Below are 14,332 nucleotides of genomic sequence, written 5' to 3'. Positions count from 1 at the left end.
TGCAACGGCGTAGCTGCTCTCAAAAAGTGTGCCGCACATCTGATCATTTTTCTGCCTTTTGTATTTAATAAGAATGGTTGGACGAATGCTTGTATTTTTATTAATGCTTGCATTGATAGTTTGATGCTTTGGTGATCCCTAATTATCGCTCCCTCTTTATTAAACTAGTGATTTGTAGCAGATATAAAGCTTGACATTTGGGTTTCCGACAATGCATATTTAGCTGCATAGTAATTAAGCTCCAGCAGCCTTCATTCATACCTGCCAGAGTGTAGTACTGAACGGTTACACAGTGACGATTTCAATTAATGAAAATGTCTAAAGCAGCATGCACGTGGGATCACTGTGCTGGGTCTAGCTTGACGATATTTGTCATGCGCTGTAAGCCTACACAATTACACAGACCGAACATAGTAATTGCTGTGTAGAAGCTCTCCCAATGTTATAAAATGGAATTACCTTGAAGGAAAGTGCTTGTGGCTCTAAGTGGAAGAGGGAAGCGGGGAGCGTAATGGGGGACAAAGCAGCAACCTTTAACCGAACTGTACATCATGATTCACTTTTAAGGGGAGGAAAAAAATAAATCATGTCTGAAAGTGCAATGATTTCTGTGATTTAGGGGAGCCGGTGAGAAGCGTATTACTAGAGGTGACAGCCGGTGGGAGATAGGCAGGTTGTGTTGAGAGGAAAGGATAAGAGGCTATGACATTATGTCTGCGGGGTTAAGGTGTCAGAGTCAAAGCGTGAACCACTATTACTGGATCAATACTTCTCAGTTTTGCACTCATCTGGCCAGATGGCAAGCTGCATTACTGGAGATACGCTAGCACTAATTGCGACGGACTGAATACTTTCTCTATTTTCGAGACTGAAAATGAACTCTTTAATATCTTGGGCCCTTCATTCATCAACGATCGCATTTGTAGGCTCTTTCTTTGTTTTTTTATGAGGACCCTTTTCCGGCTAAAACATAATGGGACAAGTCCTTTGTTTTTGTTTGTGGTTTCAGAAGAAATATTTCACCGAAGCAATGTCCATTCTCATACGTGGAAAACGTTGTCGAGTCAGAGTGAGACCCAGGAAAGGGAAAGTGTGTACTACTTTCAAGTCTTTCATTAAACTTCAGAAGCTTGTGAGTTAATCCTCGTTGTACACAGAACAAAAAGTCTGCATTCAACAATTAAAAAAAAAAAAAAGCCAAGAGAAGAGAAGTGAGAGGGGGAACTGGCCTGATCGCTACGTATTCATATTCCGTTGCAGGCGTTATCACTTAAAAGGCTTTCTAATTACAACAACAAGACAAAAACTCCTTGGATTCCTTCCAGACCCGCTAAATGATAAAATAAGCTTGCGCTCTCTCTCCTTCTTAATCTCTGCAAAGCACCTTGGAGCCTCATCTCCCAAATACAGGCGAATGAATGTGAAAATGCCATTTAGAGATGCAGGTGTGACATTTGATAAGAAACTTCTGGATTAAATATGTTCTGCTAATGAGCAACCCAGCTACCCCATCAGGGCAAACTATTGGTGGGATTGTGTGCGAGCTGATAACATTCCACACGCAAACATCCAAATTCATTATTAATAAACAGCCGCAGTCTCTCTATCACACAGAGTGTGCGGATCCTTCATTGGTGGGACGGGGAGGTTGCGTCTCATTAAGGGAGCCAAAGGAAAAGAAGGGGGAGCTCTGGGTGGGCTATGTACAAGCGCAAGGGTATCATCTGTTTTCATATTTAGCTGTTTGGGGCTTTTTTGGTGGGTGGGTGGGGGGCGGGGGGTGGAGACGATTTCAAAGGCTGTGTTAATGTTGCATTGACTGTTGGAACAAAAGGCTTGAACGTTTCGAGGGATCTGGCAGCAAGCTAGGGCGAACTCGGCAAATAAGGCGAGCGGGCGCATCAGTGGGAGCAGTAAACTAGGAAGTCCCTGGCCCCGATTTGACATTTAGAACGATTTGGAGAAGATTACAGTGCTGTTACTGCTGTAGCTGCTAATGTGGCTCTGTAATGAATGGCGGGAGGGTGGGGGGGTGTATGAATGTCGTGTACACCGTCGTCGGTTGCTTCAGACACACACTTTCAAAGAACAGGGACTCATGGACGGTATCACGGTCATCGTCTCAGGCTGCAAGGCTCAGTGGCAAGGAGCCGGGGGACTCATGGAAAACTCCAGCGAGGGAAGCTTCCTCCATCTTGTCGGTCTAAACCAGCTTAGTTCAGCCAGCCAGCAAAGTGTCTCGGATTGACAGGCGGGCGCGTTGTTATTCGGACCAGTAACTGGAAGTCCATGTCTGCTGCATGCCTGGAAATAGTTTATATTCAAATATAAATTAGAAATGGAATGTGTTATTTCAAGCCTAGTAAATGGCTGTGCACTCTTTCAAGGTTCACACAAACCTTCTTCTAAAGGAAGAAAAAAAAGGGGCGGGGGGCAAGAACAGCTTTAAGAATTTTGCCACTGCTGTGTTTTGACAATTATTATTTTGTCCTGTCGGCTTTTTAGCAGAACACACGAAATGATACCTCGTGGGACCAATCCTACAGAGAAATGTAAACATAATTTTCGAAATCCTTGTTGTCTGCAGAAGTAAAAGCACAGGTAATTTTAGCATGTGCAAATGAAGGTTGCAGGTGTCGCCCGTTCGTTTTAACATGCTTTATGATGTTAATTAGTCGTTAGCGTAATTTCCAGCGACCGACGTCAAGCGTGAGAAGTTCAGAGACCTGCCGTTAGCAGAGAGTCAAAGCGGTGGCACCGTTTCAAGAGCCCCCACATCCCCCAAACAGGATGGCCGGTGATAACGAACAGGTGATGGGGCCCGATGCCTATGGCGGCGGGATATTGCAAAGACAATTGAATTCATAGCGAGGAATGTGTCTTCTGGACAGCATATCAAATGTTAAAACAACACCCATTGCATGCAATTTGCTTATGCAGAGGGGTGATAAACGGTGGTTATTTAAAAGATAAACAAAGAGGGGATCTCAAGCAGTAAATTGTGCATGTGTGTTTATTCCCGATGAGTAATGCCAGAGGTTTATAGTCCCCGACACAGGCAGTAGTACTTTATGGCCTCTCTGTTTGTGTGATAGTAGTATTTATGATATTGGAATTTATGTCGCGCTGTACTCACACTGTCTGTGTCTCAGTCATGGTGTGTATTTAAATCTACTTGGGGAGATTTTGTATTTGTCTTGCGCGTGAGTTAAAGTCTCTCGGTAACGAGAGGTCAGCTTGATGATACCGCATTCCCTCTGAAGGAAATCCAGCCCGCTAAGGTTAAATACGACGTTCCGCGACTGAATGCCGTTCATTTTGAAGACTTTCATCTCCTCGGCCAGCAATGGCTAATCGTCACCCGCTCACAATGACATTTCCAGTCCGTTTCACCCGACATCTTCTCCAGACATATTTGCTCACCCGTGCCACTTGTGCCCTGTTAAGATTTAAACTGCAAACATAAAATGCAGACGATAACCTGCAGAAAGCTAGAGAGGGGCTTGCCTGCCAACATTATTTTAAAGACCGGATCCGTGCGCTGCAGCACAGCAGTCGGGAGCGATTATCTACTGTGATCCTTCTCCGGCGCCTCAAAGTCATTCATCTGCCGATCCTGTACGGGGCGCACCCCCACCCCTCCTCCACACACACACACACACACACACACACACACACCAAGCTCTATGCAAAAGCGGACCCCTAATCATGCCGACACCGTGTGTCAGTGCCATGGATGAGCAAGGCCTAGAGATGAGAACGGCTCTGTAAACATGGGCAGGCAGCAGGGAGCTTCTCCCTTCCCTACATTGCTCAGAAAAAGCAAACGGGAAGATTTAGGGATTTTGCCACCGCCTAACTTTGTTGTATCAGCTCAGGGTCTTTTTCGGGGGTGCTGCGTCTGAGATATTGTTCTTAACTCACCAAGTGCCTCCTGCCTGTTATAAGCTCTCTTTTGGCGATAGCATTACAGAACGCTGGAGATGAATGTCTTCCCCCCCCCCCCATGCTGTGATGATTGATCACTTTACTGCATTTTGCGTCTCTCCTCCGTCCTCTGCCATTGACTTTAGTGACTACTGTCATTGAACATTGTATTCATAAACCTTTTTACCCCATTACTATTGATTTGCAACTATCGTGAAACTTGAATAAATCGACTGTGCATCAACAGTGCTCTTTCCATAAACAGACTAATACGAATACAATTGGATGTGGGATGTTTATTAACAACAGTCAGATGTGGGCTTTTTTTCCCTTGCCGGGATTCTATTATGGAGCATGCTCCCGCCTCTTGTTTGGATACAGTCGTCATTTAAAGACCGATCTTAATTGACTTATTTTTTTCCGCGCGTCTGTCTGAGCTTGTGCATCCACCGCAATAAGAGCCTGCTTCCTCTATTGGGCCACACACAAAGTACCAAGTTCAATTTTACCATTCATAATGAATGCAGCCTCGCCATTCAAATGCAGCCATAAGCACACAGCAGATAAGAATTTAATTAAATGTAGATTAAAACCAAACAGGAAAACACACTTGCTGATAATTTTTTATCACGTCCCCTGGTCATATTTTTTTTTCTCCGTATACTTTCGACTGGTTCTTCCTTGGGCTACGTCTTTTCAGCTTGCCAAAAGTGGCGAAACACCTCGCACATCTCACCGTGGCGCAGTGAGATTGTGTAAAATGCAAAACGAGGGGCGGTCACACGATTAATCAGAATCCTCGTGTCTGGGGAGGTTGGAGGCTGGCGGAGGATTGAGGGGAGGGGGGTGGAGGGTGTGTTCCGAGGTGCAAGGAATGAATTAGTTTCTTCATCCCAAATTTGCATCATATTCCAAAGGACAACCCCACTACTGTAGGCAACAGGAAACTGCAGCAACAATTAAATATGTTCTGCAATGCTGAAGAAATGTCACCTTCAGTGTGAAATTGTCCCTACTTGCTAAACACGATGTTACAATGAGCTCCTGGAAAGCATGTCTGAACACAGAAAGCCACTGCTCAGTGTGGTAAACATTCAGGCTTCAGTCGTGTGGCAAACTCCACTGGTGACACTCCCGTGAGGCAACTCAGTTAATTTTGGGGTTAATTTGAACCCAATCAGTCGGCAATGGCGTTGCGGTACACTCGCCTGATTTGTGTGCGTGTAGCGTGGGATCAGTTCCCACTCAGTGATGTTGTGGATGTGGGTGTGAATAGTCGTTGGTCTCTCAATGAAAACTACAACTGACAGGCGACCGGTTAAGGGTGTGGCCTGTTTTAGGCCTGAAGTCAGCTTTGAACAACGCCAGTATTTGTCTTCTTTTTAATGAATCTCTTTTTAGTAAGATGACTTCTATCTTTTTCCTTGATCGCTTATGCTATCATCTTCTTGATGTGAGCAGTTCGTGACGTGCTGCGAAAGGGGACTCGAAATGTGAAGCTATGGACTGGCGAAAACCGGGCATTTGCATTAATGATCCGGGGTTGCAAACAGAATGTTGGTGATGATGCATTACATTTGAACACATCCACAGTGGTCGCGCGCGGCATGCCCGCCCGCGTGCTAGCTGCCCTGCTACGGCATCAGAGTTCCACTCTATTACCCTCACGCAGGCGTTTGGCCTTTTCTGCGGGGAAAAGAGCAATTTCCTGTCGCAGTCTGTTTGATCAAGTGCTAAACCCTTGTGATCAATAGAGAGACAGATGTCGGCTCCAGATGGCCGCGTGGTGATACCTGGGGCAGCGTAGGGGCTTGCCAGGACGACTGAATGGCAATGAGCTAGGGCGGCGAGTGTGCGCCCCGATGCAGCAACTATCGAGACACAATGCGATGGACGCAATTAGGCCTTTTTAACCCCACATTATTTCCTTACCTTCAAAAATGACAGAAAATCATAATGATCACTCAGTAAGAAAAATGTAGAAATATAGTGAGGGCAGAGACAGAGGGCATCGCAAGGTATTACACATGGCATGGTTTTTTTTAAAAGCCTAAATCAACATAAATGAACTCATTGAAGAAGCTAATTCCACTCTTCACGACGAGAACAATAATGTTTGAATTCCAAAGTGGAGGACAGGTGCATCTCTGTGGCTCGGTCGTTCTGGAGAGGAAGAAAAGAACTGCCAGCAGCAGAAGACCAAAAGTAGAGCTCTCCAAAGGGGAGAGACAAGGCAAGAGAGAGTCTCCCAGTTTTTAAACGGCGAGCATTTGCATTAGGCTGGCATCCACCATACACTGCCACACATACACCCTCCACCCCCAACACACACACTTGCACACACAGAATGGCCAGCCAGCCAGCCCATGTGGTGTAGGGCCGGAGCCATGTTGGAGAAGACACTGAGGCACGTGGCAGTGGCTTTGCTGCGCTCCCAGAATAAAAAAAAAAAAGAAAAGAAATAAAAACCTCCCCAACCTGAGCCATTCACATGCTTCCGCCGAGCTGTGATGGATAAGTGGGGGCGTCGCTGGGGTCCACAGCTGGAGGGGATGGAGGTGTCTGCATCGGTCGTCAATCAAATTGTGTCCTGTCAACAAGGGGTCTTTTGGTCCCATTAGTGTGGCCTGGTCTGGACAGGTTTGCGACGAGCCTGCCGCCGCAGCAGGGGCCGCGGTAAACACATGTCGACTCGCTACAACCAGGACATGAGCAGAACTACCCGCTGAGAGAGATACTTAATAGAGTCCTCAACGGGACGAACCTGTCCAAAAAAAGAAGAAAGCAGAGCAGAGTGTGCTGGAGGAGCCAGGCAGAGTTTTTGTCTCAGTGTGAGTGCGTGTGTGAATGTGTGTGTGTGTGAGAAAGAGAGAGAGAGAGAGAGAGAGAGAGAGAGAGAGCGCAAATGAGAGGAAACCGCTTGCAGCGTAGGAATCTGTAACTGTCTGACTGACAACGCGGAATCCATTTGGACCCAAAGTTGAAATTGCCCTCTTTACTTTATCACGTGTGCAGCGAGAACAATTCATTTGCTTTGAAAAATAAAACAAGAAAATAATTGTCATAAATCCAGTGAGTATCGTCCTTAAAAGGTTTCCTCTTGAGATTGTCCTAAATTGACAATGCTTAAAGTGTGAAATATTCCTCTTTCAATTCAATGCGTAATTGCAAAAAGGTATTTTTAAGTGGCATTATGAAAGTAGAAATTGGAGTTGTTTGCCCTCTAATAGAGCAAACTAGATTCTTATTCACGTCTATGATGTTCTCCTTCAGAATGATTACAAGACTATTAGCAAGCAAACATCGCCTGCCAGAATCATCGTCACTGTTCAGAAAATCTCCAGAGACGTGCCTGAGAAATGTGTTTACATTTCAGTCTCAAATTTCATTTTAACATTTGCTGAATCATAACCCTGCTCAATTATCATATTTTAATACCTTAAACAATTATTAATAATTACTTGACAGACATTTTCCAGTAAAGTACAATGGGAATGATGTATGTGTCTCTACCGTGTGTGTGGTCCCCTCTGGGACTTTTTAATTTGCAGAATGTGGCCTGCATGTCATTCGCTCGAGGCCATCAGCTGTCAGTATGCAGACAAAAATACTTGATGCTGAAATGTGTCCGGTCGGTTGTGTCATTTGTGGAGGCATGGCAAGCTGCGTCCATAAATATATTTAATGATAAAAATACTGTGTGTGTGTGTGCGTGCGTGTGTGCGGGTGTGTGTGTCTGATTTAATGTTAAATTCAAATAATTCAAATGAATGTGTGCATTTATAGTACTTTGCAATTGCAGGTATTTATTTGACAGTATTGTTGCTGGTCCCTCTCTCTGGAATGACTTCCCAGTGAACATTCGGCAAGCCTCCTCGCTGCCCATCTTCAAAGCCCTCCTCAAAACTCACTTGTATTCTTTGGCATTCGACTCATGACTTAGATTTGTTCTTGGCTTTACTCTTTGGTGCTTTCTACCGCCTTTATTACCGATTTGTCTTACTGTTTATTGTGCATGTTAAATTGCTCCATGTACAGCACTTTGTATGCAGCGATGGCTGTTTGAAAGTGCTCTATAAATACTGTTGACTTGACTTGACTTGAGTATTCAAGCGCATGTTATATTTAATTTCCAGGTCCAAACTGTGTGTAGAGGGATGATTTTGGATGTAAATACACTTCCGATGACAAAAAGATCTTTAGCTACAAGCAAAGATGTAAAAAGCACACACTGCCGGCATGTGGGCTTCATCTCGCATCCACCCGCAGGAGCTTGAACATGAGAAGAGTGCCTCCTAGTGGCCTCAATAAACCTGAGAGGGACAAAGTCTGTCAGTGCCTTCAGTGAAACAGCTGCCAATTTGACTTGGGTGAATCGACAATAACAGTGAGCTACTTTAATCGCGTGAGTGGCATCCACGTCTTGCTCTTAAGCGGGCTCCCTTTCCTTTCTGCTTGCTCTGATTGTGACGATGGCGTGACAGACGATGGCGAGTTACCCGACTGTGCGCAACTGAGCCATCCACAAACAGTCCAAATATTTACCGGTATTCATGAGGAGGTTTTGTTTGGACTTTGTCAATGCAGCGTCTGCTGTCAGGTGCAGATGCAGATATTAGTCATCCGTCCATTAGTGATGAATCATCGGACTTTGACTTGACCTCCAATGAGTCTGGCTTTACTTAAAATGGGAAAAATCTAATAAACATGTGGCATCTAACAGCATGCAGCTACTTGATATTCGTAGGTGTGTGTGATGCTTGTTCCCATTTGACCAGGAGGAGTTGGAGCCGATTTCAAGACAAGAAGAGTAAGATCTTTTAATTACAGCCGAAGCTTAAGGCACCACTGGCTTCGTTTCACAATTAAGAGCAGCGGCTAGCGCACAGCCAATAGAGATAGATGGGCGCTGGACGCTGCTTTTGCCTGGATAGCCAACACACACACACACACACACAAAACAATCCTTATTAAGTTCAGCGTAGAAATCAACTTTTCTTCTTCTCGATAATTGAACAATTTGCTTCTCTCCAGAGTAGGAAATTATTTCGGAAATAATCCCATCCGGGGTCAGACTGTTGCCATCATAAACTTTGGTTGAATGTGCTGTTTTAAGTATCATTTGAATATTCTAAAAGTAGGTCAACCAGGAATGCCAAAACAATAAAAACATCAAACGAGCAGGGTGCAATTTCATCAAAGTTGATTTGTGCCACAAATTTGAGATGTGTCTTGTCATTTCTGGTTTTCTTGTCTCAAAAGGGGCCCTTCTGTTGAGGCCGCTGTTGCAGAAAAGCAAAACGCGCATGGAGAGTTCCTTGCTGCTCGCTGAACTGAGGTCTTGTGGATATTTCTCCTTCGCAAATGTTGATCTCAATCCAAATTGTGGGGTGTGTTCCAATTTTTGTGAAGTGCAAGCCCCCCCCCCCATTATAAATAACGCATGATGCATTCGTGGGCCTCTGTAACTTTTCCCATGAGCGCTATTGAACCCGTGCTGTCATATGTGCGACTGTACTCCAGATCCATAATGGCCTCTGCAATGTTAATGTGTTTGGACAGATGGAAGAGGCAAGTGCTGATGTGCTTAACTACGCATTTTACAGCGAAACTATTAAAAGAGTTGTGCTGTTTACACACCAACATTTTGAATACCTGTCTTCAGGCCAGTTTAATTATCCGAGCCCTTCTGTTATTTCTGCCGCTTTGTTGTCTCGCAGCTTTGCACAAGGCACGAGATTTGTTTGCGACTTCATTAAGATATGGTGGCGCGGAGCTGTTTGCGGGGAGCAAAAAATAAAAACATCCGGCTCATGTATCTCACTTGGCCCTGCCTTCCCCATAGATACTGTACCACCATTCTATTCCATTGAAGCGTTTTCTTATAAAGTCATTTAACTTGAGGAAATTAAAACAAAATGCCCTGTGATGTCTGCACTTTGAAATCTCTCGTGGCTCGTGCCCCCGGTGAGTCATCCTGAGACGTTTGATTAGTTTGTAAGTACTTAAGTGGGGGGGAGAAAGGGTTTGCATTGTAAATGTGTTTCATGAATTTCCCTCATATGCTCATCTTCAACCGTGTGTTCAAATAAAGCATTAATCAAAAGCAAAACGGCAAGAGGGCATTTCGCCAGCAGAGCTCGAGTCTCGGGGCCTCAGTGAGCTGCCGGATAGGGTATTGAGAGACTTTTCGGAAGCAGTGGTTTTTAATTATCTGGACCACGTACAGGATGCCGTTTTGATTGTTTTAATGAGGCAGCTGGCCTATTGTCTCTCCTTAATTCCTCCATTGTTTTTAGAATATGTCATAGTTCTTTATTCTTTTATCAGGTGCTCTGCAGGAGGATTTAGACAAAAGCCTTCATTCCAACTGCATTGGCTACTGCACAAAGGCAGCTCGGTGCAGACAGTTAGCAGGCAAACAAGTGCAAATCACAAGCTGCACTTTTCCCAGCCTTTTCGCCCAGTTTCTTGACTCGCCGTTGGTCTTTCACTCTCGCTCTTGACCTCACTCCTCGCGCATTCATTCGCGCAAATTACACTATTATCACGGCCGGCTCACCTGGTTTTGTGATTTAAATCGTCATCTTTGGAAACGAGCTGAGCGGTAGCACATTAACAACAACATTGCACCTTGATGGAATGCTCTTCTTCAACTTCAGGTCTGATGCAGGCTGTGGGCAATACTCTTTTTTTAAATCAATATAAATACCGTGCTCCAAATTATGAAGCATTTGTTTTTGTTTTTTTATTATCGCACCGATCCCCCACGACGGTGGACACCACTGCAAACTACAACGGCAAGAGTAGTGGTGGGCAAACTACGGCCCGCGGGCCGGACCTGGCCCACTGGTCTTTTTAATCCGGCCCGCCGAAGATTGGTGCACAATTAAGGTTTGATTGCATTCATTTCGTTTGTAATGACAGGTATTTCAACACCAGGTGGCGCAGTTACTTTATTTTCTATTTCTATTTCTAACTTTTGGCCCGGCCCTCCACAATATTTTCTGCTTCTCATTCCCCCCCCCCCCCCACCCCGGGAAAATAATTGCCCACCCCTGGGCAAGAGGTATAATTGAAAAAATGTTGAACAAAATGAGATTTTTGAAATGTTTATTTTTTAATTCCATCACTTTTGTGATGGATCTCAAACTGGAAGCAAGTGTACTACATGCTGTAGCTCTGATTATCGCTAGTTATGTCTACCCCTAAACCCTAATCTAGCAGTTCCAAAGCATAGTTCAGATTGCAAATGACCAAAACCAGCAGAATGCTGCTTTAGTGTTTTGTTTCGCTGAGAAAAAAAAAGTGGTACATCCAGTTCTGACACTCATTTCCAGCATTTGGGCACACAACAGATGGATCCGTCGCACCCTTGGCTGAAGGGATGCAATCTGACTGCATATTCTGCTGTCAAAAGCAGTAAAACATTTCGACACACTGCGCATAATCTGCCTCCTTTCAGCCGAGGAGAGTCTACAGTGTCTTTGATAGCCATTGATCCCGAAACCCTGATTTGTATCTCAGCGTGCGGGACCTGGTTCATAATTCTCTTTGTATGGTGCGAGCGTGTGCTAACTAAAGAGATCCATACAGAGGAGAGAAACTTTTGTGGCTATGGCTGTGATATATTCCCCTTCATTGTCAGTCACCGTTTGTATCTACCTTGATTGTAACTTGGGCAGACAGTAGAGAGGAGTTTTGTTATTTTAATTAGGAGATAAAAATTCAAAGGGCCTCTCCAGGCAGTGTGCGCTATGACAGAATCAAAACCAAGAAGTGGAGCGCCCTGAAGTGCACGTCTCATCACAGTCGATTGGCCGACAGATAGGCATTGCTATTTAAACGTGTGACGTGCGTCCGCACGCACGCGCACACACACGCGCCCACGCACACACTCAAAGGGAGTAAGCCTGCACACATGGGTGGCATAGTTTAATATCATTTCATTCCTTTGACACATTTGTGACGGTCTAATTTTCAATGCTACAGATAGGAAGTGCTTAAATCAAGACAGCGATGCGACACCTCCAATTTTTGCATCAAAATAATAATGGGGCCTAGACCTTCTTGAAAGATGGAATGATTTATCGATATGGCACAATGCTGTAAACTCCATTTGCGTTCCGTTTCCACGGCGTTGTGCCACGTCTTCTAAATCCACCTGGATGAAGTGAATTGTGCTCATTGAGAGCAACTTCATGCTCTCTACGGGCGGTTTTAAACCGAGCATCTTATAGGGTTTATGTAAACATGAGTAATCAGTGTTACACATGTGTGAGGGCTTTCTCAGCGACCCCCCCTCCCGCCCCACCCGCCTTCACGCCACTCCTCAGGACTCTCTTTATTCCACATCGGCTAGGGCTCAAATCACGTCCCCTCTCAGCCTGACACTGCGATGGTATGTTTGCACATCTTTGAAAGCTAACAGCGTGCTTTAATTAATTGTCCAGCTTCCCACAGAAACATTGTCCTAATTCTGCCATTTAGCGGGAGCGTATCATAGTTTGTTGTTATCTCTCCAGCCAGATTTCTGTAAATAGTCACATTAAAAACTTTAATCTCTTCAATAGAAAATGGAGTGCAGCTGAAAGCCTGTCATGTGTAGAGATAAATATTATCTAAGCTAAAGCATTCCCTCTTCTACCTCCCCTCATTCGCCTCGAGGCCCCTCCTCCTTTGACACTTGATAAATAAAAAAATTAAAATGAATCCCTACTTCCGAAACACAATCCAAAATGGAGGACCTATTTCACTGTTCTATGTGAAAAGAACCCGTTTGGTTGATTTTGCGACACCCTTGTGAGGAGCTGTGATTGTTTTTTTTGTCTAAATTCTGATTTATCGCTTAGTTCTATGTAAACGTTTTGATTCTGATGGTGTATTGATATTGTGAAATTGATATTTGGCTGATAAAAATATAATTTTACTACATTGTGGCTTGATAGCTTTGAAAGACATAAGGTAGAAATGGCAAAAATAACATTGACATTAGCTTGCGTTGTTGCTGTGTGTGTTAGCTCTATCTTGATGCTGCAGAATTGTGCAATCTCTGATTTGCTGAGTGCTGGCACTTTGTTTCTGAGATGAGACGTTCGTCCCGTCCGTACTCGCCATTCAGTGTCTTTTTTTTTATTCTACACACACACACACGCACACGCACACGCGCACGCGCACGCACACACACACACACACACACACACACACACACACACACACACACAAAACCCCAAACATTGCATAATTGCCCTGACCTTTAAGCTTGGATTTACTCGCCGTGCATGCAATCTTGCTTCTCACCCAAGCAAGCACTTCAACATCCTGCCTGTTTTGTCCAGGTGGCCAACTGTGGTGCACCACCACCAAGAACATGATGGAAGGCGAAGAGCTGGTGGCATTTGCAGTTGACTTTGACTCACGTCTGCAGGCAGTCAACCACATGTCTTTGAGCGAGGGCATGTACCCGGCCAGGCTGCTGGACAGCATCCAGCTCTTGCCGCAGCAGGCTGCAATGGCTTCCATCCTACCCACTGCAATTGTCAACAGTAAGTGGCTGCGCACCATCATTCACGTTCACTGCGCTGCGATGAGATGCGCTTTTATTTCAACACACACAGAAACGAGTGCTCTTCTTCTGGCAGGCACACACACACACACACAGCTTGCCCATGGTCACCTGCTTAACAAGGAGCGTCGTCTCCACAACACGTAGATTAACCCAGATGAGTCTCTGCCTTGGCGATAAGAAGCAACGACCTTGAAGTTTTGGGTTCACATAAACACTGAGAGGATCGGACTAACGTGTTAATTGCAAACTACAGGCCTCATGCAAATGCCGTGTTTGTTTACTTAGCAAGGGCTATCTGGGTTCAGCTCAACGGGGAGGTAAGCAGATGGTCCAGTGTTCTTTTTTGCCCTTGAGAAAGGGCACAAACCCAGTGGGAGCAGTGCAGCAATATGCGGCAGCGAGAAATTGGAAGGAAACACTTTGGGACGTCGGCTTTGGGAAGCAGCACTGTCGATAATGGAAAGCGTCGCGCAGGCCACGGGACAGTGCAGTGTTTTTCTTTATCTCGTCCCTGTACCCTTTCAAAATCTTTACGAGCTTGCTGTTTGTGTCCCTCCAGAGGACATCTTCCCCTGCAAAGCTTGTGGGATCTGGTTTCGCAGTGAGAGGAATCTACAGGCCCATCTGATGTACTACTGCAGCGGGCGGCAAAGGGAACCTGAGACGGTTGTTGAAGACAATGACAATGGAGCCCACCAGACATCCAGTGCGTGCCCCTTCCCACAATGCAGCAAGACCTTTTCAGGGGCCAGGGCACTGGAGTTGCACCTGACCGCCTCACACAGTGGTGAGTCGCAGCAACCACGACAGACGATGCATTCGGATTCACTTTGCATT

The 14,332-nt window shown here is 45.2% G+C and overlaps 1 protein-coding gene across 3 annotated transcripts in view; it reads left to right on the top strand.

Moving 5' to 3' along the window:
- The window catches only part of zfpm2a (zinc finger protein, FOG family member 2a), a 122,853-nt gene that overhangs the window by 104,688 nt on the left and 3,833 nt on the right, over positions 1–14,332 (top strand). For all 3 annotated transcript variants that reach the window (XM_052064633.1, XM_052064632.1, XM_052064630.1), the window contains exons 6-7: positions 13,266–13,472; positions 14,055–14,282. In XM_052064633.1, the coding sequence (XP_051920593.1) occupies positions 13,266–13,472; positions 14,055–14,282 (435 nt within the window). The remainder of the gene's footprint in view (positions 1–13,265; positions 13,473–14,054; positions 14,283–14,332) is intronic.

This window comes from Hippocampus zosterae, chromosome 5 (assembly GCF_025434085.1).
Source record: "Hippocampus zosterae strain Florida chromosome 5, ASM2543408v3, whole genome shotgun sequence".
Lineage (NCBI taxonomy): Eukaryota > Metazoa > Chordata > Actinopteri > Syngnathiformes > Syngnathidae > Hippocampus > Hippocampus zosterae.
This window is presented reverse-complemented; position numbering and strand designations above follow the sequence as displayed.